Consider the following 22,793-nt stretch of genomic DNA (forward strand, 5'->3'; position numbering starts at 1 on the left):
GCTCAGGTTCTCCAGGAGTAGAGAGAGAGCGATGCGAGAATTAGAGGGAGCATACTTAAGTTCACACAGGACACCAGATAAGACAGGAGAAATATACCAGATAGGACAGTCTGACCCTAGCCACCTGGAACATAGACTATTGCAGCATAGATACTGGAAGCTGAGACGGGGGGGGGGACAGGGCCAACCAGGCAGGATATAACCCCACCCACTTTGCCAACACCTACTGTACTACTATGTTATTACTATAGTACTACTGCTGCTGCTACTACTACTACTACATTTTTTGATTTTAGTCATTTAGCAGACTCTCTTATCCAGAGCGACTTACAATTAGTGCATTCATCTTAAGCTAGGTGAGACAACACATCACAATCGTATCAAGTACATTTTCCCTCAACAAATTATTTATCAGCAAAGTCAGTACTAGTGGGAAAATAAGTGTTTACGTTTTTATTTTCTGTTTGGGGGAGGGGTGTCAGAGGCACCGTGAGATTTATTTAAAGTACTCTTCAAAAACTACTACGATGACGACGACTGCGGCTGCTGCTTCTGCTACTACTACGAAACAAAAATGAATTGCTTAACAAAAATGACAAAACATCCCCTCAGATCCCATCTGGCCTTATGATGAATTTCATCTCTGAAACAGCATTGGAAGGGTGTTTTCAACAGAGCAACAATCTCCCCCAGTTCCCCTTGATGATGTCATCCTTGCACTGTCCAGTCTGGCCTCAAATTTGGCCGTCCCATTAATAGTGTTACGTCATCGCCAAAACAGTCACCATGGCAACCACCCCAACAACATCTTTAGTGACATCGAAATCTGTATATCTGGTGAACAGGAGCGAGACACTTTTTCAATCCGTTTTGCAACAACTAGATTGCTCATTCATTTTCTCTTTCTCTCTGTCTCGCTCAGTTCTTCACACACTCTTGTTGTTGAGTTTGGTCTTATTGGAGCCAGTCCTATCTCAGCCCCATCTCCCCTCTCCCTGGCTCACTGTAAAAGCTCTGAAAAGAACACAGAGGATAAAATGTACAGCTTCAGTGGGTTTTGGCTAATAGGAACCAGAGCAGACCCCTTACATCCTAATGACCACTGCTCCTCCCCCTCTCCTCCATCTCTCTCCCACCCTTGGTAAGAGTGCTGGCAGTGTGTTGGAAACAGAGCTGGTTTTATACAATAGAGGTCTTATTCCTCCTAACTTCCCTGAACATCGACCCCCCCATCCCTTCCACACATCCCCCCCCCCCCCACGAGGGGAAACAGATGGAAAGACTGTCTCCAAAAAGAAATAGGACATTTGAATGTTGTTTTGTAAGGTCACTGTCGGTCTGTTCGACTGAAACTGTCATCTACATTTTCCTTCGCTGTATTTCTTCTTTTTACAATTCCTTCTCATCTTCAACCTTCTCCTCTTCATCATCATCATCATGGACCCTAACATACATGTTTGTATTCTCTCCTCTTTGTCATCCTGTCTTAGGAGGGGGCCTTCGCTCTGATGTTTAAAAGCCGTTATTTCCCCGGAGAGGCGGTAGCCACCAGGTCAGTATCCATGTCCACTCACATGTCTCTGTTTGTCTGGCCTATGCCATGACCTCACATACGTCTGTCTGTCTGGCCTATGCCATGACCTCACATACGTCTGTCTGTCTGGCCTTCACACACTAAAGTAGGAAACATTACTAAAACAACATAATCATTCCAACTAAAACAACATAATCATCCCAGGACATTAGGCTGCTAAATAGTCATCACTAGCCTGCCTGCGGCCAGTACCCTGCCCTGAACTTTAGTCACTGTTACGAGTCGGCTACCACCAGGTACTCAACTCTACACCATAGAGACTGCTGCCCTAGTCATTGAACACTGGTCACTTTAATGTTTACATAGTGTTTTACCCACTTCATATGTATATACTGTATTCTAGTCAAGGCTTATATAACTACTTCTGTACACACTTTTTCTATTCCTATACTTTCCATAATCTATACACACCATGGTATACATACAGTATATATTTATATTGCTCATTCTAATATTTCTATATTTCTTAATTCATTTATTTGTATTTATTGGTTTTGCATTTATCGTTTTGTATTGTTAGGTATTAATGCACTGTTGGGAAGCATTTGCTACACCCGCGATAACATCCACGAAATTTGTGTGCAAAATTTGATTTGAAAGGATCAACACCCATTGGCATTGACTCGTCGTCTCAGCTATTGCCACAATAAAGCAATAACAGCTTGACTCTATATAGCCCTACATTGATCTTCAGACTGTGTCTCTGCCAAGCTTCTATTCCATCTAATTAATGCGTCATGTATGATGACATCACTCTTCCCTAGCTACAGCTCCCTGCCCAACATAAAGAACTGTCAGAGAAGAGAAGGATACAGTAAACAGAAGGGAAAAAAATAGCGTAATTGAGAAACGTGCCTGTTTTCTTTAAGCCTCAGGTGGGAATTAAGCTGTCAAGCACAACAATGACTTAGAGATTTATGATTGTCGTTTTTTTTATGGGAGTGTTATGTTATGTTTGAGTACTTTTATCGGGTGCTTTGTGTACACACTGTCATAGGTCCTATTTGACACTGTAGGAATAAAGGCTTGAGCTATATTCAGGTTATTTTTGCCACACCCTCTCCCCTTACCTGTTGCTGTCACACCCATCTGCACCTGTATCAGCCAATCAGAGAAGCACACATAGAGTAATGGGGATGAGAAGGCTAGAAAGATGAGCAGGAACTGAACTCATCCAACTGTAGGGGAGAGGGTGGAAAAGGAGCAAGAAAGTGCAAGAAAAGAAAAGAAGAGAGACAGCAAAGCTTTGTTCGAATACCCATACTAACATACTATTAGGTCATTTTAGTATACTGTAAACGAACAGTATAATTTCAGTTGAGCATACTAGAGCAAAGCTTGTCCACTGGAAATTGATGCTCTTGCTAGCTTGTTAGCATAACAAATTACTAGCTAGACATTTTATGACAAGTGTGTTATTAAATTTAATCTGGAGGGTCAGAGTGCGCTCTGGGCGTTGGTAAACCCAGATCGTTGTCAGTTCATAAATTCAGAGCGTTTTGCTCTCAGCGCGCACACTGGACGCTAGTGATGGGCATTCTGGCTCTTTTCAGTGAGCTGGCTCAGCTCACCAAAAAGAGCCGACTCTTTTGGCTCCCAAACGGCTCGTTAAAAAAATGTATTGTATTTTTTCAAGTCAAACAGTTTGCGATAGTTTGACTATGATTGGTGTTAAAACAAATCTAATTAAATTATTAAATGAAATCATACTCTACCTTAACCACAATGTATTTAAAAATGCATTGGTTTGTATGAAAAATAATGCTATTAAACATTTGCATTTAAAGTATAACTTTTTAATGTATACAAACAAAGTGCTCTGAATTAGTTAATTCTATTAATTTAAATCTTTTGATTATTCATATCTTATTTTAAAAAAATATATATATATAAATAGATTCGGCTCTTCTGATATGCGAGCCGGGTCTTAGAGCCGACTCTGTAAGGTATGACGCTGGAGAATAGAAGCAGGTACGGGGAGTTGACATTTAATTAGGAACGGACATGCAACAGCGTCAGAACTGGGAAACACAAAGACAGGCGACAAACAATGCAGCAGCGGGGAACAGAGCTGGGGAACTGATAAATATAGGGGAGGTAATAAACAGGTGATTGAGTGAGTCCAATATCGCTGAGGCGCGTGACGATGGAAGGCAGGTGCGTAAATGATGGTGGCGTAATGCAGGGCAGTCCCGGGAAGAGCGGGAGCAGGCGTGACAAGACGACTCGTTCGCGAACGAGCCATCACTACTTAAAACCTGTTGGGGCTCGGGGGCAGTATTGAGACATTTTGAAAAAAATATGTGCCCATTTTTAACTGCCTCCTACACCAACTCAGAAGCTAGGATATGCATATTATTAACACATTCGGATAGAAAACACTCTGAATTTTCTAAAACAGTTTGAATGGTGTCTGTAAGTATAACAAAACTCATATTGCAGGCAAAAACCTGTGAAAAATAGATCAAAAAAAATGTGAATTTTGTGACTGTACTATTTAGTGTCATTGTTTTATAGATACCATAGTGAGAAAGGATTCATTTCGCAACACCTACGGCTTCCACTAGATGTCAACGATCTTTATAAAGTTGTTTGAAGCGTCTATGATAAACAGAGAGCAAATTAGAATCCAAGGAAGTTGACAAGTCATCACTTCATTTTTTTGCGCCTGCGCATAAATCTGAGAAGCGTGAGTTTGTCATCATTGTTTATCTAGACATAGGATAGGTTGTGTGAAAATATTACTGATGTTTAACGTTAAAAATTGACCAAAAGATTAATGCTAAACAACATTTGACATGTTTGAACGAACGTAAATAGATTATTTACTAGGTTTTTTTTTGCTTTTCGGCGTGATTTTACATTCCCCCCACCACGTTTTGTGGGAGCATAATGAACGCTAAGTACTTGGTGTTATTTGGACATAAATTATGAACTTTGTCAAAAGAAACCACATTTGTTCCGGACCTGGGATGCCTGCCTTCTGATGGAGATAATCAAAGGTAAGGGGATATTTACAATGTTATTATCGATATTAGATGATGCTAACTGTATAGCATAGCTTATTGTTCTTAGCATAGCACCCCGTTTATTGCTAAATGTGATTTCCCAGTAAAGTTATTTTGAGATCTGGCCATTCGGTAGCAATTACGAGATGATAATATATTATTCTTTGAATGACAATATTATAATTTACCAATGTTTTCGAATAGTAATTTTGTTATGTTCACCGGAAGCATTTCAGAGAAGAAAAAAATCTGAATTTCACGCTACTGTAAAATGCTGTTTTTGGATATAAATATGAACTTGATGGAACAAAAAATGCATGTATTGTATAACATAATGTCCTAGGAGTGTCATCTGATGGAGATTGACAAAGGTTAGTGCATAATTCTAGCTGGTTTCTGCTTTTGGTGACGCCTGACCTTGAATTGAAAATGGATGTTTGTACTTTTGTGGCTATGTACTGTCCTAACATAATCTAACTTTATGCTTTTGCCGTAAAGCCTCTTTGAAAATCGAACAATGTGGTTAGATTAAGGAGATGTTTATCTTTTAAATTGTGTAAAATAGTTGTTTGTTTGAGAAATTGAAATTATTAGATTTTTGATGTTTTGAATTTCCAGCCTTGTTAGCAATCCCGACTCGGGGTTCATTGCTAACCTGTAGCCCCAACAGGTTTTAATTTGCCAAAATACATGCAGTGGACACTATTTCCCAACTTTCAAGGCCCATAATGCAATTCTTCAGAAAGTGTGCGCGGCTTCACAACGTTTTGAGTTTAAGAAAATGGCGGAAATATGCGACCGAAGTCCAACGAAAGCGGATACAAATTAATTTCTTAAACTAATTATGACAAATGTTAAAATGTTGAGCAATGTAATAAAGTAATGACTTTTCAAATAAGTTACACGTTATGTTGGCTGACAATTTGTTAGCTACGCTATCCTTACGAACCACAGCATTACAGCAGTATGTACCGGTATTTTAGCTAGTTACCTAACGTAGTTGGCTACTAATACATCGAACTTTCCAGGCAGTATATTAACTATCTGCTATCTAACTAACTACCCAACGTTTATTGACCTGATTATTCATATCATGCTTAGCTAAGTGGTATAGTCGTGTGCGTTTCAATTGAGTTAATAGCACTCTCATCTGAGTGCCAGAGCGCCGAATAACTGATTAATTTACTAACGCTCAACACCAGTTGAATATGGCCAGTGTCGGTAAACGTCGGCACAAAAAGCGTAATTAAATTGATGCCAGCAGCACAGTTACATTCACCAATGCTCTGGATTACATTAAAACAGCCTAACCAGCTGGGCGAGAGAAATGGCCAGAGTGAGGTGTTCTCTCATTTGTGTCTGGAAGTAGCTAGCCAACGTTAGCCAGTTAGCTTGGGTGCTTGACTGCCGTTGAACGCTCGGATCACCTCTACTCCAGAGCGTCCAGTAGTGATGGGTCCGGCACAGACAGTGTGTTAGGCTATTAGTGGGTTGTGTTATACTTACCAGTGTTCGCGGGGTCCGACATGCCAATCAACCTGCTATCAGCCAATCACGGGAATGCCTGGAATGTTCTGATGCCGGGCATGCTGGTGGTTGGCAGAGGAGGGTTGGGCAGGGGGATGGAGCATTGGAAGTTAAGACCAGGTGTAGCAATTGTTCTTTTTCTTACGTCTGGCCTTCACAAGAGAAGGTCACGGTTGGTTTGTGGGGTATCGTTCATTTATTTGGCGTGGGCTACGGCCAAACAGTAGCCTGTGCAAAGTTGGATTAATAAACCGTCAATTTGTAAACTTAACTCTCTGTCTGGACAATAGTTCCTTTATGATCAAGTCAGGTCATTACAATATGAATAATCAAAAGATAGCTAGCATTTGTTGCCCAAAGGCTCCCGAGTGGCGCATCGGTCTAAGGCACTGCATCTCAGTGTTAGAGGTGTCACTACAGACTCTGGTTCGATTCCAGGCTGTATCACAAACGGCCGTAATTGGGAGTCCTATAGGGCGGTGCACAATTGGCCCAGCGTCGTCCGAGTTATGGTTTGGCCGGGGTAGGCCGTCATTGTAAATAAGAATTTGTTCTTGACTTACTTGCCTAGTTAAATAAAATAAAATAAGCAGTGAAGCTTGACCGGACCGGGTTATGTGTTGTGAAGCTAGCCACAATAGTGGAAATTGCAGGTGGCCTTCAAAATAAAAGTCCCTCTTTGAAAGCGACGCAATATTTAGACTAGATAATATTAAAACAAGGTTGGAGTGTTGTAATTTGGAGCAATGAAATGGGGTATCAGTATACTCAATGACACCCACAGAACACAACTGTAAAGAGTTTATGCAAATATTAGCATCATAGCTCTTATCAGGGACTTTGAGGGAAATCACTTCAAAAGTCAGCCTATTGTGGTACTGACAGTCATATTACACTGTACAGCCTTACTTAAGGATTGTGGATGAATTAAATGGTGTATCAGTCTACTCAGTACCCTAGTGCTTTTTTCCCCAACGTCCTCCTCAGAGTTCTCAGACTCCAAAACGTCCACGTTGTATTGTTTTTCCTCTGGAGTAGTGTTCAATACACATAGTAGGTTGACTGGTACTATAAATGTGGCTCAATTCAGTGGTTTCAGAGTCCCGCAATAAGAGCTATGACGCTAATGTTCTCTGGGTGTCACTGAGTAGACTGATAACCCATGTCATTGATCCACAATCCATATGCAATTCTAAAGTCTAATACAGCCATTGTTATTACAACAGATTTGTCAAATTATTGTATTTTGTTGATTTTCTTTAACATTCCAACCTAGTTTGGCATGATCTATTCAATTATGGCATAATTCCACTATACGTATTAATTTGTATCACTGTCAATGACAGACTTTTATTTTGACAGACGTTTATTTTGATGGCGAACCGCACGTTCCACTATTGTGGCTAATTCTTATTGTGGCCAGCTTCACATAGGTGGGTCCGACCATTAATCAAATAAGATCTGTCATATAAATTAGGGGTATTTTAGATGATGACACCTAGCTATATAGTTAGCTAGCTAACTGTAGCTACTGAAACAGATTATGTCGTTTTGCTATATTTTTGGGGAAGAACATTGTTTGCATCCATCAGCTAGCTAGCTTTTTTTATGACCAGCACTGTACAGAGCTTGGGGAAGTGTCTGCGCTCGTACGGCAGCGGCAAGTGCGCGAGACAAAACTTTACCAGCATCATAGCATACCAATCGGTGAATCGTTGTGTCAAATGAAATACGAGTGATAGTGTAAACAATGTGTAATAACGACGTAACATTTTTTATGAACGTGTTAAATTATTATGTGACGTGCAGTCATAGTCAGGTCCTGCTTGGTCAACAAGCTTATTTCACGAGTCAAATAGTGTGTTTTTTTTTTAAACATTTAACTAGGCAAGTCAGTTAAGAACACATTTTTATTTACAATGATGGCCTACTCCATCATAGCCGGATGTGATACAGCCTGGATTCGAATCAGGTACTGTAGTGACGTCTCTTGCACTGAGATGCAGTGCCTTAGACCACTGCGCCACTCGGGAGCATGTATTTAACATGTATCTTTTTTGACACATAAAGACCTAAACGGCTTCCACAGTGTGTGTGCACGTGCATTTGTGTTTGTTCTCTCTCACAAATCTAACAATTTATCTCCTAACCCCTCTGTCTTTCTCATGCTTGCCCCCTCTTTCCCCCTTTCCCCCTACCCCTCTATCCATCCCCCTTTCTCTGTCTATATCCTTCAGGAGAGGAAGTCCTCTGCTCATTGGTGTGCGGAGCAAGTATGAGCTGTCTGCAGAGCACATTCCAATCCAGTACAACACTGGTGAGCTCTGTTCCCCTCTATCAGACATGATCACTTTACAGTGTTCTTAAACCTCTCAGTTACAGTGATCTTAAACCTCTCAGTCACTGTTCCCACAGAAACTTGACTGTGTTATCAACCTTAAACACATCGTATTTCAATCAAACCACATCGCAACACATTCGGTTACATTATCTTCACGCACCGATCTCTTAATTTGAGATACGAGGGCGTAACTCGAACTGACGCATAAATATTGCACATGAGATTTGCATGAAAAGTTCAGTTATATGTCTGTAGTTCAAGTCCCGATTCAGGTCAATATGAAACACCCATAAATTAACTAATTAACTAACCAACTCATAAGCTAACCAACCAACCAGTCAAGCTGACGCCCGTCAGAGCTATCTGTGTTTGTGAGCAGTATCTGTATCTGTGTCCTAACACTTAACAGTTGCAGTACTTACCATCTGATCCAGACTAATGGTTATGAAAGCCTGTTCTCCTGTGTGTGATAACATGTCATAATCTAAGGCTAATCCCGTTTTGTCCGTAGCTCCGTACTACTCTGTCCTGAGGGACTGTGCAGTTAATCCAGTGGTCCCAGAGGGACAGAGGGCCACTGAGCCCATATGTGCGCCAACTACCGAATAAACACTTGGGTGTTGTGGCTTGATCTCTGACTTGGTGTTCAGATTACTGCACTGTTGGAGCTAAAAACATAAACATTTCGCTGCACCTGATAACATCTGCAAAATATGTGTACTTTACTAATAACATTTGATTGAACCACCGATTAAGAATTGCATGACTCACAACAATCAGATACCCTTAAATCAGACTAATGTCTCCAATGAATCAACTGCTGCATGATTGCATGAGACTACTCTTCAAAGAGTCAAGTGCAAAAATGACAAGATTCATATTTAAAAAATATATACAGTACCAGTCAAAGGTTTGGACACAGCTACTCATTCGGGGTTTTTACTATTTTCTACATTGTAGAATAATTGTAAAGACATCAAAACTATTACATAACACATATGGAATCATGTAGTAACCAAATAAGTGTTAAACATATATTTTAGATTCTTCAAAGTAGCCACCCTTTGCCTTGATGATATAAAATATATTTTGCTTTGTTTAACACGTTTTTGGTTACTACATGATTCCATATGTGTTATTTCATAGTTTTGATGTCTTCACTATTATTCTACAATGTATAAAATAGTAAAAATAAACAAAAAACCCTGGAATGAGTAGGTGTGTCCAAACCTTTGACTGGTACTGTATGTGTTTGAGAAATCACCCTTGCTTCTTGTGGAAATGCCAATGCTGTGTTCAACCTCTATGGGATATCATAGCCCTCTCCAAATTATACATTTAAAATATGTTTCTTGACATGTGTGTCACAATAAATCTGCCCCTTACCTACTCATTCAGTTAATAACAGTCATGGGTTTGGTGTGTTATGTTCTCTTTGTGTGTATCAACAATCTGGAGACAGAACACCCTGTAGGTATGTTGACTGTGTCTTCACCTGTTTACTTAACTACGCTCAGATTTATTATTGCAGTTTCTAGATGGAGACTGGGGTCAGGTCTAAAGTCCAATGAGAAAGGAATGAGGAAGAGAAGTAGATAATGGGTTGCTTCTCTCAATACTATAAAGTGGCTTCCTTCTCTCTGCTCCTTTCCCTCATCTCTTTTAAAACACAGGATAGGTGAAAGCAATATAGTGGATGCCTACTGTAAATTCTCCTGTGGAGTACAGATGAAGGAAAAGAGACGAGGAGAGAACAAGGTCATTTATCGCTATTGGGGACTAATACTCCTGGCCCCATCATGACTGCAGTGCTCTACTGTAACTGTACTAAAGGGCAAACGTCCCTCAACTGCGTTCAGTCACCTTATAAATAATATGTGACAAATCAATACGGATGGCAGTTTGAACCTCCATCTGATTATTAATTCCAGAATCTTCTGAAGCAATGTAAATGTAACCAGATGATTGGCATGTTCATTTATGGTCAAAGGAGCCTTGGCTCAGATGGCTCCTCTCCACTGTTGTTTGTCAATCACAATCATGAACTTGTTTTGGTTTGCAATTATTGGGTTAAAACAGCTGTTACCAGTTTATGAAAAATGACAAAATATTTTAGGTGGAAAGTTCAAGTATAGCAGAAGTGTTGATTTCAGTGATCCATCTCTGGTTGTTCCAGTGCTCAGTTTGAACCATGAACCCTAACCCCTGCCCTATACTCCCTGCCCTCTGTCGAGTAGCTATGTTCAAAGAGGGGGTCCAGGAAAAGAACAGCCATAACCGGCCAGATATCGCCAATGCTGTGAATTCCGCTGAAGACGGCAAGGCTGTGGAGTACTACTTTGCTTCTGACGCTAGGTGAGCTGAAAGCCCTAGGTGTGTGTGTGTGTGAATACGTGCACGGTGTGTGTGTGGCGCATGCATTTGTGCTTGTCTCGTGATCCTTTTTTCTTCCTCCTCTCGCTCTCCCTGCCCAGTGCCATCATAGAGCACACCAACAAGGTGATCTACCTGGAGGATGATGATATAGCAGCGGTTGTAGGGGGGAAGCTGTCCCTCCATAGGCTGAACCGCCTGGCAGGGGAGGTTCCTGTCCGGGCCATCCAGACCCTCCAGATGGAATTGCAGGAGATCATGAAAGGTCAGAGGTTAGAGGTCATAGGGCTCGTCGCCTTGGAAACCTAAGGGTTAATTAGGAGTAGGTTAGAGGGTCCCAGGCCCTACACACTGACCTAGGGTCAGTTCTGTGCAAGGTTAAGGTGCAATATTTTGGATTTGAGGAGGGAAAGCTGATTCTCAGTATGTACCTAAGGGGACCTTAAACCTAGAGCCGGTCAGTATCGATACCTTCCCATTCACAAACACATGTCAAAGATAAGGTCTAATGTCATACTAGTGAAATGTCTGATTTTACACAGAGAACACATACCCATTTGGCCACACATACTGTACTGAAGCTGCTATAGCTCTAAGAACACTAGAATAAGATCTCCCTCTGCTGACGTTAGTGAGTAACTACACCTGTGACCTAACCACTGTCCCTATTGTGTCCTTATCTTTTCTGTGCAGGTAACTTTGAGGCGTTCATGCAAAAGGAGATCTTTGAACAGCCAGAGTCTGTGTTCAACACCATGAGGGGGCGGATCTGCTTCGACACCAACAAAGGTAGCTTACCATGACGATGTCATATCCTGATCCGGTCCCTCCCTATTGTTCCAGGATGCTGATGGCACAGTGCCCTAGGCTCAATCAATATTAGCACAGCAATTCATAGAGGCATACGTTATTAAAAACAATAACTATGTTTTATGTGAGAAGTAGGCATTGGTCTGAAGCCAAAAAAGAAAGGAAATTCACATTAGCACCACAATGCCTACGTCAACGTCTACCAAGGTTTTCCAGCACACAGCTTTGACCTACTACTGGAGCCATGTTGGTCTATTGTACTTCAAACAATGTGTAGGCAGGTTGCTTAGGATTCAAACTTTCTCAAACAGCCTAATTCACAGTCTTAAGATGAGGTGCACCCACAATAATGTGACTTGTACTGCATACCAGGTAAATTATTGGATTCTTTACACACCACACTAAGACATTATCCCATTCCACTACCTTTTCAAGGTTTATTTGTTTATATGACAGCAAGCTTTTATACTTACAAGATCATCAGGCTTGATAGAGTGAGCTGTTTTGTCTTGTAGTAATGTGGTGCCTCCTGGGATTTCATTAAATATTTTTCTTAGCAAAATATTTCATATTTTTTTGGTCAGTAGGTGGCCTACATAACAACATGTCACTCATATACTGTAGATATAGAGGTCTATAGAGCCTGTCTGCATTCTTGATTTCTGTAACCGTTTACCTGTGTAATATTGTCATGTGCTCACAACTACTTGTTTTGCATACATGGGCCTGTTTTACCAATTGCTGTACTGATCAATGGGCAGTGAATATGTAGTCCAAAGTTATGTTTGTATTTGTATTTATTTTTGCAATAAAGATGGTGACGCTACAATAATAGACATTTACAATAGGCCTATATCAAAAAATACATTCAGCCTAACGATATATATAGTTTGGACACAGCTACTCATTCCAGGGTTTTTCTTAATTTTTTCTATTTTCTACATTGTAGAATTAAGAAAAACCCTTGAATGAGTAGGTGTCCAAATTTTTGACTGGTACTGTATACAGTGTCTTCGGAAAGTACTCAGACCCCTTGACATTTCCACATTTTGTTACTTTACAGCCTAATTCTAAAATTGATTTATAGTTTTTTTCCCACATCTGCACACAATATGACAAAGCAAAAACAGGTTTTTAGAAATGTTTCGAAATTTATTACAAATAATAATCGGAAATATGACATTTACAAAAGTATTCAGACCCTTTACTCAGTACTTTGTTGAAGCACCTTTGGCAGCGATTACAGCATTGAGTCTTCTTGGGTATGACGCTACAAGCTTGGCACACCTGTATTTGGAGAATTTTTCCCATTCTTCTCTGCAGATCCTCTCAAGCTCTGGCAGGTTGGATGGGGAGGGTTGTTGCACAGATATTTTCAGGTCTCCAGAGATGTTCGATCGGGTTCAAGTCTGGGCCACTTAAGTACATTCAGAGACTTGGCATGAAGCCACTTCTGCGTTGTCTTGGCTGTGTGCTTAGGGTCGTTGTCCTGTTGGAAGGTGAACCTTCGCCCCAATCTGAGATCCTGAGCGCTCTGGAGCAGGTTTTCATCAAGGATCTCTCCGTTCATCTTTGCCTCGATCCTGACTAGTCTTCCAGTCCCTGCCGCTGAAAAACATCCGACAGCATGATGCTGCCACCACCGTGCTTCACTGTAGGGATGGTGCCAGGTTTCCTCCAGACGTGACGCCTGGCATTCAGGCCAAAGAGGTCAATCTTGTTTTCATCAGATCAGAGAATCTTGTTTCTCATGTTCTGAGAGTCTTTAGGTTCCTTTTGGCAAACTACAAGCGGGCTGCCATGTGCCATTTACTGAGGAGTGGCTTCCGTCTGGCCACTCTTCCATAAAGGCCTGATTGGTGGAGTGCTGCAGAGATGGTTGTCCTTTTGGAAGGTTCTCCCATCTCCACAGAGGAACTCTTTTGCTCTGTCAGAGTGACCATCGGGTTCTTGGTCACCTCCCTGACCAAGGCCCTTCTCCACCGATTGCTCAGTTTGGTCGGCCAGCTCTACGAAGAGTCTGGGTGGTTCCAAACTTCTTCCATTTAAGAATGATGGAGGCTACTGTTTTCTTGGGGACCTTCAATGATGCAGATATTCCCCACATCAGTGCCGCGACACAATCTTGTCTCGGAGGTCTACTGACAATTCCATCGACCTCATGGCATGGTTTTTGCTCTGACATTCACTGTCAACTGTGGGACCTTTATATAGACAGTTGTGTGCCTTTCCAAATCATGTCCAATCAGTTGAATTTACCACAGTTGGACTCCAATCAAGTTATAGAAACATCTCAAGGATGATGAATGGAAACAGGATGCACCTGAGCTCAATTTCAAGTCTCATAGCAATGGGTCTGAATTTCAGTTTTTTATATTTAATACATTTGCTAAAATAAAAATAAAAACAGTTTTCGCTTTATCATTATGGGGTATTGTGTGTAGATTGCTGAGGATTTTTTTTATTTTAATCAATTTTAGAATAAGGGTGTAACTTAACAAAATGTGGAAAAAGTCCAGGAGTCTTGAGTACTTTCTGAAGGCACTGTGTGTGTGTGCGTACGTACGTACATAAATACATATATATATATATATATATATATATACACACTGCTCAAAAAAATAAAGGGAACACTTAAACAACACAATGTAACTCAAAGTCAATCGCACTTCTGTGAAATTAAACTGTCCACTTAGGAAGCAACACTGATTGACAATACATTTCACATGCTGTTGTGCAAATGGAATAGACAACAGGTGGAAATTATAGGCAATTCGCAAGACACCCCCAATAAAGGAGTGGTTCTGCAGGTGGGGACCACAGACCACTTCTCAGTTCCTATGCTTCCTGGCTGATGTTTTGGTCACTTTTGAATGCTGGCGGTGCTTTCACTCTAGTGGTAGCATGAGACGGAGTCTACAACCCACACAAGTGGCTCAGGTAGTGCAGCTCATCCAGGATGGCACATCAATGTGAGCTGTGGCAAGAAGGTTTGCTGTGTCTGTCAGCGTAGTGTCCAGAGCATGGAGGCGCTACCAGGAGACAGGCCAGTACATCAGGAGACGTGGAGGAGGCCGTAGGAGGGCAACAACCCAGCAGCAGGACCGCTACCTCCACCTTTGTGCAAGGAGGAGCAGGAGAAGCACTGCCAGAGCCCTGCAAAATGACCTCCAGCAGGCCACAAATGTGCATGTGTCTGCTCAAACGGTCAGAAACAGACTCCATGAGGGTGGTATGAGGGCCCGACGTCCACAGGTGGGGGTTGTGCTTACAGCCCAACACCGGGCAAGACGTTTGGCATTTGCCAGAGAACACCAAGATTGGCATATTCGCCACTGGCGCCCTGTGCTCTTCACAGATCAAAGCAGGTTCACACTGAGCATGTGATAGACGTGACAGAGTCTGGAGACGCCGTGGAGAATGTTCTGCTGCCTGCAACATCCTCCAGCATGACCGGTTTGGCGGTGGGTCAGTCATGGTGTGGGGTGGCATTTCTTTGGGGGGCCGCACAGACCTCCATGTGCTTGCCAGAGGTAGCCTGACTGCCATTAGGTACCGAGATGAGATCCTCAGACCCCTTGTGAGACCATATGCTGGTGCGGTTGGCCCTGGGTTCCTCCTAATGCAAGACAATGCTAGACCTCATGTGGCTGGAGTGTGTCAGTAGTTCCTGCAAGAGGAAGGCATTGATGCTATGGACTGGCCCGCCATTCCCCAGACCTGAATCCAATTGAGCACATCTGGGACATCATGTCTCGCTCCATCCACCAACGCCACGTTGCACCACAGACTGTCCAGGAGTTGGCGGATGCTTTAGTCCAGGTCTGGGAGGAGATCCCTCAGGAGACCATCCGCCACCTCATCAGGAGCATGCCCAGGCGTTGTAGGGAGGTCATACAGGCACGTGGAGGCCACACACACTACTGAGCCTCATTTTGACTTGTTTTAAGGACATTACATCAAAGTTGGATCAGCCTGTAGTGTGGTTTTCCACTTTAATTTTGAGTGTGACTCCAAATCCAGACCTCCATGGGTTGATAAATTGGATTTCCATTGATTATTTTTGTGTGATTTTGTTGTCAGCACATTCAACTATGTAAAGAAAAAAGTATTTAATAAGATTATTTCTTTCATTCAGATCTAGGATGTGTTGTTTAAGTGTTCCCTTTATTTTTTTGAGCAGTATATATATACACACACACTATTTTACTGTAAAGTCCATAATCCCACTGAAGAGTACAAATTAGGCTGTTTGAGAAGGTTTGAATCCCAAGCAACATGCCTACACATTTTTTAAGTACAATTAACCAAAATAGTTACTCTAGTAGGTCAAAGCTGTGTGCTGGAAAACCTTAGTAGAGCATGGTTGAAGTAGGCATTGTGGTGCTCAGAAATTTCCTCTATTTTCAGGCTTCAGACCAATGCCAACTTCTCATTTAAAACATTGTTTTTTACACTGGAAGGTGATTTTATGTTAATGGTGAATTATACAACATTTCCACACACAAAGGCAGATCTTTTTAGCAACCAAAAGGCTGTCATTGGAAATGCTGTTCTAACCTGTAACACAATGTCTGGATCTTAGTGGCATAGGTGGTGTGCTTGCATAACTGCAAGGGTTGCTGGTTTAAACCCTGGTCTGCTGAATGTTGCCCTCTAAAATCAGTTTTGAACTAACTAGATTGGGACAGTCTTACATTGTAAAATGACTTCCCATTCAAAGCAACTCCGATTGACTTTTGAAGGTCTTAGCTCAGCCAAAAAGGTAGCACCTTGTTGGTTCTCTTTTGGCACGTGAGAGCGATAACTTATAAATGTAATCAAAACTGTTGTCCTTACAAACTTATTCAGTCAGAAAGGTAGCAAGTGTAATGGTCACGTTATGGACCTGTAGTCTTGTTCTTATCCGACACCTAGACATTGAGCTAGGTCGGGGCAACAAATCATATTTTTTCCTAATGCTATCGACCCTGTTCAAAATCCGGTATGCGGTTCTCGGTAACGGTCTGACGGTTCATGACGAGAGGCAGGGAATGTGTTGTGTGCCTCCAATCACCTTGAATGTGATTTGCACATTCAAGGTGATTTGCACTCTCCCCTTCACCATTTTCATCGACATTGGTATCATATTGGATTAGATATGATGATAGGGACATTTGAATATAACATTGAGCTTCAACCAAAGCCTACGTGACAATAATTAACAGTTACTATGTGGAAGTATAGGCCTACTGTGCTGTAAGACTGGAGATGTGCCACAACTGCAAAACATTTATTTATAAACCAATACAAACACTCACTTACTATGTGACCCCCTATTCCCGAGCATCAGATATTAAAACCCCCAAAAAAAAAATAAAAATGCATCATCTTTTTAAAATTATTATTATATGTTAAAGCAAAAAGGTAGAATAAACAGCTTTGGACAAAGTAAAAACATTGTCAAAGCAATTCCAACATATTCACATAAAACCCCTAAATATCTGAACAATATCCCTCTCACCTCTTGGCTCTATATGCTGATGGTCTCCTCTCTTCTGTCCTGTCTTGTCCTCAGTGATCCTGGGGGGATTGAAGGACCACCTGAAGGAGATCAAACGTTGCAGACGCCTCATCATGATTGGCTGTGGAACCAGCTTCCATGCTGCCGTGGCTGTAAGTGAACCAACCAGAAGTGCGATTGCGAAGGAGAAAGGAAAGATGATGATGATGGTGATGACTTCTTCTCTTCCCCTCTCCCCTTCACCTCTCAGACCAGACAAGTTCTGGAGGAGCTGACAGAGCTCCCTGTCATGGTGGAGCTGGCTAGCGACTTCCTAGACCGCAACACGCCCGTCTTCAGAGACGACGTCTGCTTCTACATCAGCCAATCAGGTAATGCCATACTGCGTTGGTGGGTAGACTGCTATTTATATTTTATTGCTAGTGTTTCATAAAACGCTAGTGTTTTTGTTATTTTACTCTCTATGGTGGAGACTGTGGATACTCTGATAAAAGAGAATGCTAGTACAGAGACTAAAATCTGTTGGATAGGGGAGAATTCTAGTGTTTGTATGAATGCTAAGTTGCCTCTGTCCTCTGCTCCTTCCTCCCCTCAGGTGAGACAGCAGACACCCTGATGGCTCTGAGGTACTGTAAGGATAGAGGTGCTCTGACGGTGGGGGTCACCAACACAGTGGGCTCCTCCATCTCCAGAGACACAGACTGCGGGGTGCACATCAATGCTGGGCCAGAGATAGGGGTTGCCAGCACCAAGGCCTACACCAGCCAGTTTGTGGCTCTCATCATGTTTGGTCTGATGATGAGTGAGGACAGGATCTCCCTGCAGACAAGGAGGCTGGAGATCATCAATGGACTCAGGATACTCCCAGGTGAGTCTATAAACCACAACACCCACTGTGATAATGTTTAACCCATTATAACCTTCTCACTGTAACCAACATGATATCACTATGACTAACCCACTTTAACCAATATACTGCCTGATCTCACCAGCAAAAACACCACTTTGTTGTTTTTACTAAACCTCTCTTTTTCACCTTCTATCGCTCTCCTCCCCTCCCTCTCTCAGAGTTGATCAAGAAAGTGTTGACTCTGGATAAGAACATCAAGTCCATAGCAGATGAGCTATATGAGCAGAGGTCTTTGCTGGTCATGGGCCGAGGCTTCAACTACGCTACCTGTCTAGAGGGGGCACTGGTGAGAACAGATCTAGCATTAGCTTACCCACCCCAAATACTAACCCTCAACCGTTATAGGAAACATGAAAAACTGACCTTAGGTCAGCGTCCATTTAGGGGCAATGTTTGGCATTTTCTCCTCTTTTCCGCTTCTTTATATACCATTAAACCTCTATATATACACACAATATATGCACACTCTGACATGATAATACTGATTATTATGTCATTTAACTGATTGATTCTTCCCATACAGAAAATCAAGGAAATCCCCTACATGCATTCAGAGGGCATCCTGGCTGGGGAGCTGAAGCACGGTCCTCTGGCTCTGATTGACAAGCACATGCCGGTCATCATGATCATCATGAGAGACGCCTGCTACACCAAGTGTCAGAACGCACTGCAGCAAGTCACAGCCAGATCGGTACGTCACATTACTCACTCACATAGGCTGCATTTAGAAAGGCAGCCAAATTAATTGGTCTTTTGACCAATCACATCAGATCTTTTTACATCAGATTTTTTTCAGCGCTGGAGACCAATTATCCGAATTTGGCTGCCTGTCTATCAACGCAACCTTATTCACATATTCAGATACACAACTAAATACACACACCTACAACTAAAACTTGCTCAGTAGGGGCATTTCGATGTAAAAAGTCCCATGAGCACTAACATGTAAAGTTCATAGGAGCATATCACATTTGGTGTCAAATTAAAGCTAAAAGTCCATTTTTTTTAATCATGATTTTTTTATTTAACCTTTATTTAACTAGGCAAGTCAGTTAAGAACAAATTCTTATTTTCAATGACGGCCTAGGAACAGTGGGTTAACTGCCTTGTTCAGGGGCAGAACGACAGATTTTTACCCTTGTCAGCTCGGGGATTTGATCTAGCAACCGTTCAGTTACTGGCCCAACTGTCTTGCCTTTCCCATAAAAATGTGGGAAAGGCAAAGGCTTTAATTTCTGGTCAAACAGATGGAAAGGGGGCCTTAGAAAACGTCTTAAAAAGGTATTAGAAATACATCAAAACACAATAATGCTGAAGTAAAGACCCCAGCCAACTAATATCAACATTTACATTTAGTTTTGTTGAAATGATTTGCCTTCTGTAAGTTTAAGAAATATTGCCTAGTGTCTTATCATTCTTTTACAAAAACCCACATATCTTGAAGATATTTTCCAATTTCTCTCATGAGGGAGGATAATCAAAGTTCACAGAAGTAACAAGTGAAGGTTAACCTGCCAATTAGTTATAGTGTTTTTACTGATAACAATTTGTTTATGATTTATTAAGTGATTAAAACGCTTCATTCTGTTACCAAATCGGTAAAGAAAAGTAGATTTGATTGTAGGTCAGTACAATACAGTACTCTACTGTAGTTTGTAGTAAAGTTTAGTACAGTAAAGTACAGTACAGCACACTAGCGTAGACGACAATATAATTGACTATATTGCACTGTACTTTACTGTACTGTACTAAACTCTACTGTACTGTACTAAACTCTACTGTACTCTACTGTATTGAACTATACTGTACAGTACTGTACTCTACTTTGTTGTGCTTTGCTGTACTGTGATGTCCAAACTTGTGGAACATGGACGTCTATGATTGGTACAGATTTGTTCTGGTCTGGACTAACCAAATGTGGTCCTGTTTGAGGATGGAGCTCATTTGAATAATAGCCAGTGTGCAGAAAAATACCCAAACATGCAAAGGAGGATAGGAAATGTTCTACCTTTCTAGAAAAACATTGGGACATTCATTATTATGCATTTCTGTATAGAACAGATCAGGGACCCATGATGTCATTCTGTTACCATCATTCTGTTACCGGGTGTTAATCTTCTTCACTTACTGTAGTTCAAACACCAAAATATATTTTTTCACAACACAAGGTTTTTGGAAAATGTGGTCACATAAAGAACTGAGGGAGGTTTGACCTTCATTCTGTTACCAAACGTTACATCTGCACTGTTTTTAGAGTAAATGTGTTTTCGTCAAATTTTCTGTGGTAATTGTTAAAAGTAGTCATTGTGCATAGAGTTGTATGGTTTGTTTAACTTTGCAATCAATGTTTTTTTTGTTTATCATACTTTTAAAGTGAAACATCTGAGTCTCAGCATCATTCTGTTACCATGGAATTGCACCAAGACAAACATGCATACAACCACAGGCACACACACACAGCCTGACTATCAAAAGCCTTGAATAATCTCTTTCACCCTCAGGGGCGGCCGATTATCCTGTGTTGCCAGGATGACCCAGAGGTGTCTAAGAATGCGTATAAGACCATTGAGCTGCCTCAGACAGTGGACTGTCTCCAGGGCATGCTCAGTGTCATCCCTCTGCAACTCTTGTCCTTTCACCTGGCTGTGCTGCGAGGATACGACGTGAGTCTACCACTACAACCTACCTTGTCTTACTGCAATCTTTTCCTTTGCTCACAGACATCCATTACCGTACCTTTTTCACTCCCAGTATTTACTCTGATTTTATTTCGATTTCATTGCAACAAGCATTAAAATCGACAGTTACTCACAAAATCAACTATGCTGTATGTTTATCTAGTCTTGTGTTGTTTCCTTTACTCCTCAGTTTTGAGCTGGTTTAATGGCTGTGTCTCTCTTTCCTCTGGTTGTAGGTGGACTGTCCCAGGAACCTGGCCAAGTCTGTCACAGTGGAGTAGAACCAGGCAGAAGGCAGTAGAGGCAACATCACTGCTCTGCTGAGGAGAGAGACAGAGGAGGCGAAGCCATCAAAGTGCAATTATGTGTGTAGAAGGTGTTTGTGTGTTTTTGGTTTGACCATCCTTGTGGGGACTAGAAGTAAAACAAGGATAGTAAAACAAGGCAAATTGGGATAAGGGGGGACATTTTGCTGATCAACACAAGGAAAAAGGCTATTTTAGGCTTAGGGGTTAGGTTTAGGGTTAGAGTTACAATTAGGGTTAGGGTTAGAATTAAGGTTAGGGGTTAGGGTTAAGAGTTAGGTTTAGGGGTTAAGGGTTAGGGAAAATATAATTTTGAATGGAAATCAATTTTATGGTACCCACAAGGATATTAAAACAAACGTGTGTGTGTGTGTGTGTATGTGTGCGTGTGTGAATAGAGGGAAGTGACATTTTTAAAGCACAGAAATGTGAAGTCCTATTGACACACTGTTGAGGCGATGCCATTGACCTTTTGGGCCTTTTGCTCTCTCTATCTATATCTCACAAAACTTTGACCATCTGTCAAATCAGCATTATCTCCAATAATGCCTCCAAAGCAAGATCCTTTCACTATACAGTACTGTGCACACTGTGCCTTGTACCAAATTTGTGCCTTGTCCACAAACAGTTGAGCCAAAAATACATAGTGTAGGAGTAATGCATTTAGTTGGTGTATTGAAGTGCTTACAATTGTGCAATATGGGAGGCATTGTGAATGTTTGATAATATTATCGTTGTTAAATGGGTTCTCTGTCCCGTGGGAGTTTATTAGCTTTGCATCTTGGGGAGTGTAGGCTATTCCATAGCATTCTGTTATCCAGCAGAGCCAATAGCTAGCATATTGTAGGGAACTATTCTGAAAAGCTCTATGTAGGCTATTTGGATATATCACTTGTGATGTAGGGCCTACACACATTGCTTTGGTGTACTGTACACAAAAAATTCATTCCTTGTAGTCCCATAATCAAGGGGCACTTTTTTTTTATCACTCCTTTGTCAGAGTGAATCTAATATGATTTTACTCATGAGGGGATTACTGTTCATCTACACTCCAATCTGTTGAAAAGGGCCGGATGATACTGCTACAGGCTTGTAAGATACTATAAGAATTATACTTCCTTTCATTCACTACCCTTTCATTAATCATTATTCTCAGTTTAGTCATTGTATGGCGTTCATCATTGCAATCATATTATGTTGTCTGTCATGCAGCGTTGTGAGAGACATCTCTGTCCTATTCTATGAAGACTGTTTGGGGTCCATTGGCTTATTTATGTATGAAACCAATTGGTTGCACTTACTTTTATAGTGGATTTAATCTCCCAGAGTGTAATCCACAACGGCAATATTGACATGCCCTAACTCTTGTTGTCGAAAATGTGAGGCACTTCCCTTGACATCTCAATATAAGACTGATATGCATAAAGTGGTATGAATTGTAGTTTTGTACTGTATAGGGTAAAACATGTTATATTGAGATGTACTTTAGTTAATGTATTTATCTGTTTTTTTATGGGGGTTAAAGAAAGTTGGCTGGTTTATCACAAACTATGATTGTATTTTATAATATACACTAATCAAATCAAATGTGTATATATATATATATAGCCCTTCTTACATCAGCTGATATATCAAAGTGCTGTACAGAAACCCAGCTTAAAACCCCAAACAGCAAGCAATGCAGGTGTAGAAGCACGGTGGCTAGGAAAAACTCCCTAGAAAGGCCAAAACCTAGGAAGAAACC

At 41.3% G+C, this 22,793-nt stretch overlaps 1 protein-coding gene across 2 annotated transcripts in view; it reads left to right on the forward strand.

Moving 5' to 3' along the window:
- Positions 1 to 22,475, forward strand: part of LOC106604909 (glutamine--fructose-6-phosphate aminotransferase [isomerizing] 2) — a 36,579-nt gene extending 14,104 nt beyond the window's left edge. The window contains exons 7-19 of one of the 2 annotated variants that reach the window (XM_045718248.1): positions 1,491 to 1,552; positions 8,367 to 8,446; positions 9,933 to 9,944; positions 10,708 to 10,825; positions 10,945 to 11,108; positions 11,537 to 11,632; positions 17,211 to 17,308; positions 17,407 to 17,527; positions 17,752 to 18,024; positions 18,225 to 18,352; positions 18,590 to 18,757; positions 20,568 to 20,729; positions 20,981 to 22,475. In XM_045718248.1, the coding sequence (XP_045574204.1) occupies positions 1,491 to 1,552; positions 8,367 to 8,446; positions 9,933 to 9,944; positions 10,708 to 10,825; positions 10,945 to 11,108; positions 11,537 to 11,632; positions 17,211 to 17,308; positions 17,407 to 17,527; positions 17,752 to 18,024; positions 18,225 to 18,352; positions 18,590 to 18,757; positions 20,568 to 20,729; positions 20,981 to 21,025 (1,527 nt within the window). In that variant the 3' untranslated portion in view covers positions 21,026 to 22,475. The remainder of the gene's footprint in view (positions 1 to 1,490; positions 1,553 to 8,366; positions 8,447 to 9,932; positions 9,945 to 10,707; positions 10,826 to 10,944; positions 11,109 to 11,536; positions 11,633 to 17,210; positions 17,309 to 17,406; positions 17,528 to 17,751; positions 18,025 to 18,224; positions 18,353 to 18,589; positions 18,758 to 20,567; positions 20,730 to 20,980) is intronic. The other variant, XM_014200030.2, reaches the window with a different exon arrangement.
- The last annotated feature ends 318 nt before the right edge of the window (positions 22,476 to 22,793 follow it).

This window comes from Salmo salar, chromosome ssa05 (assembly GCF_905237065.1).
Source record: "Salmo salar chromosome ssa05, Ssal_v3.1, whole genome shotgun sequence".
Classification (NCBI taxonomy): domain Eukaryota; kingdom Metazoa; phylum Chordata; class Actinopteri; order Salmoniformes; family Salmonidae; genus Salmo; species Salmo salar.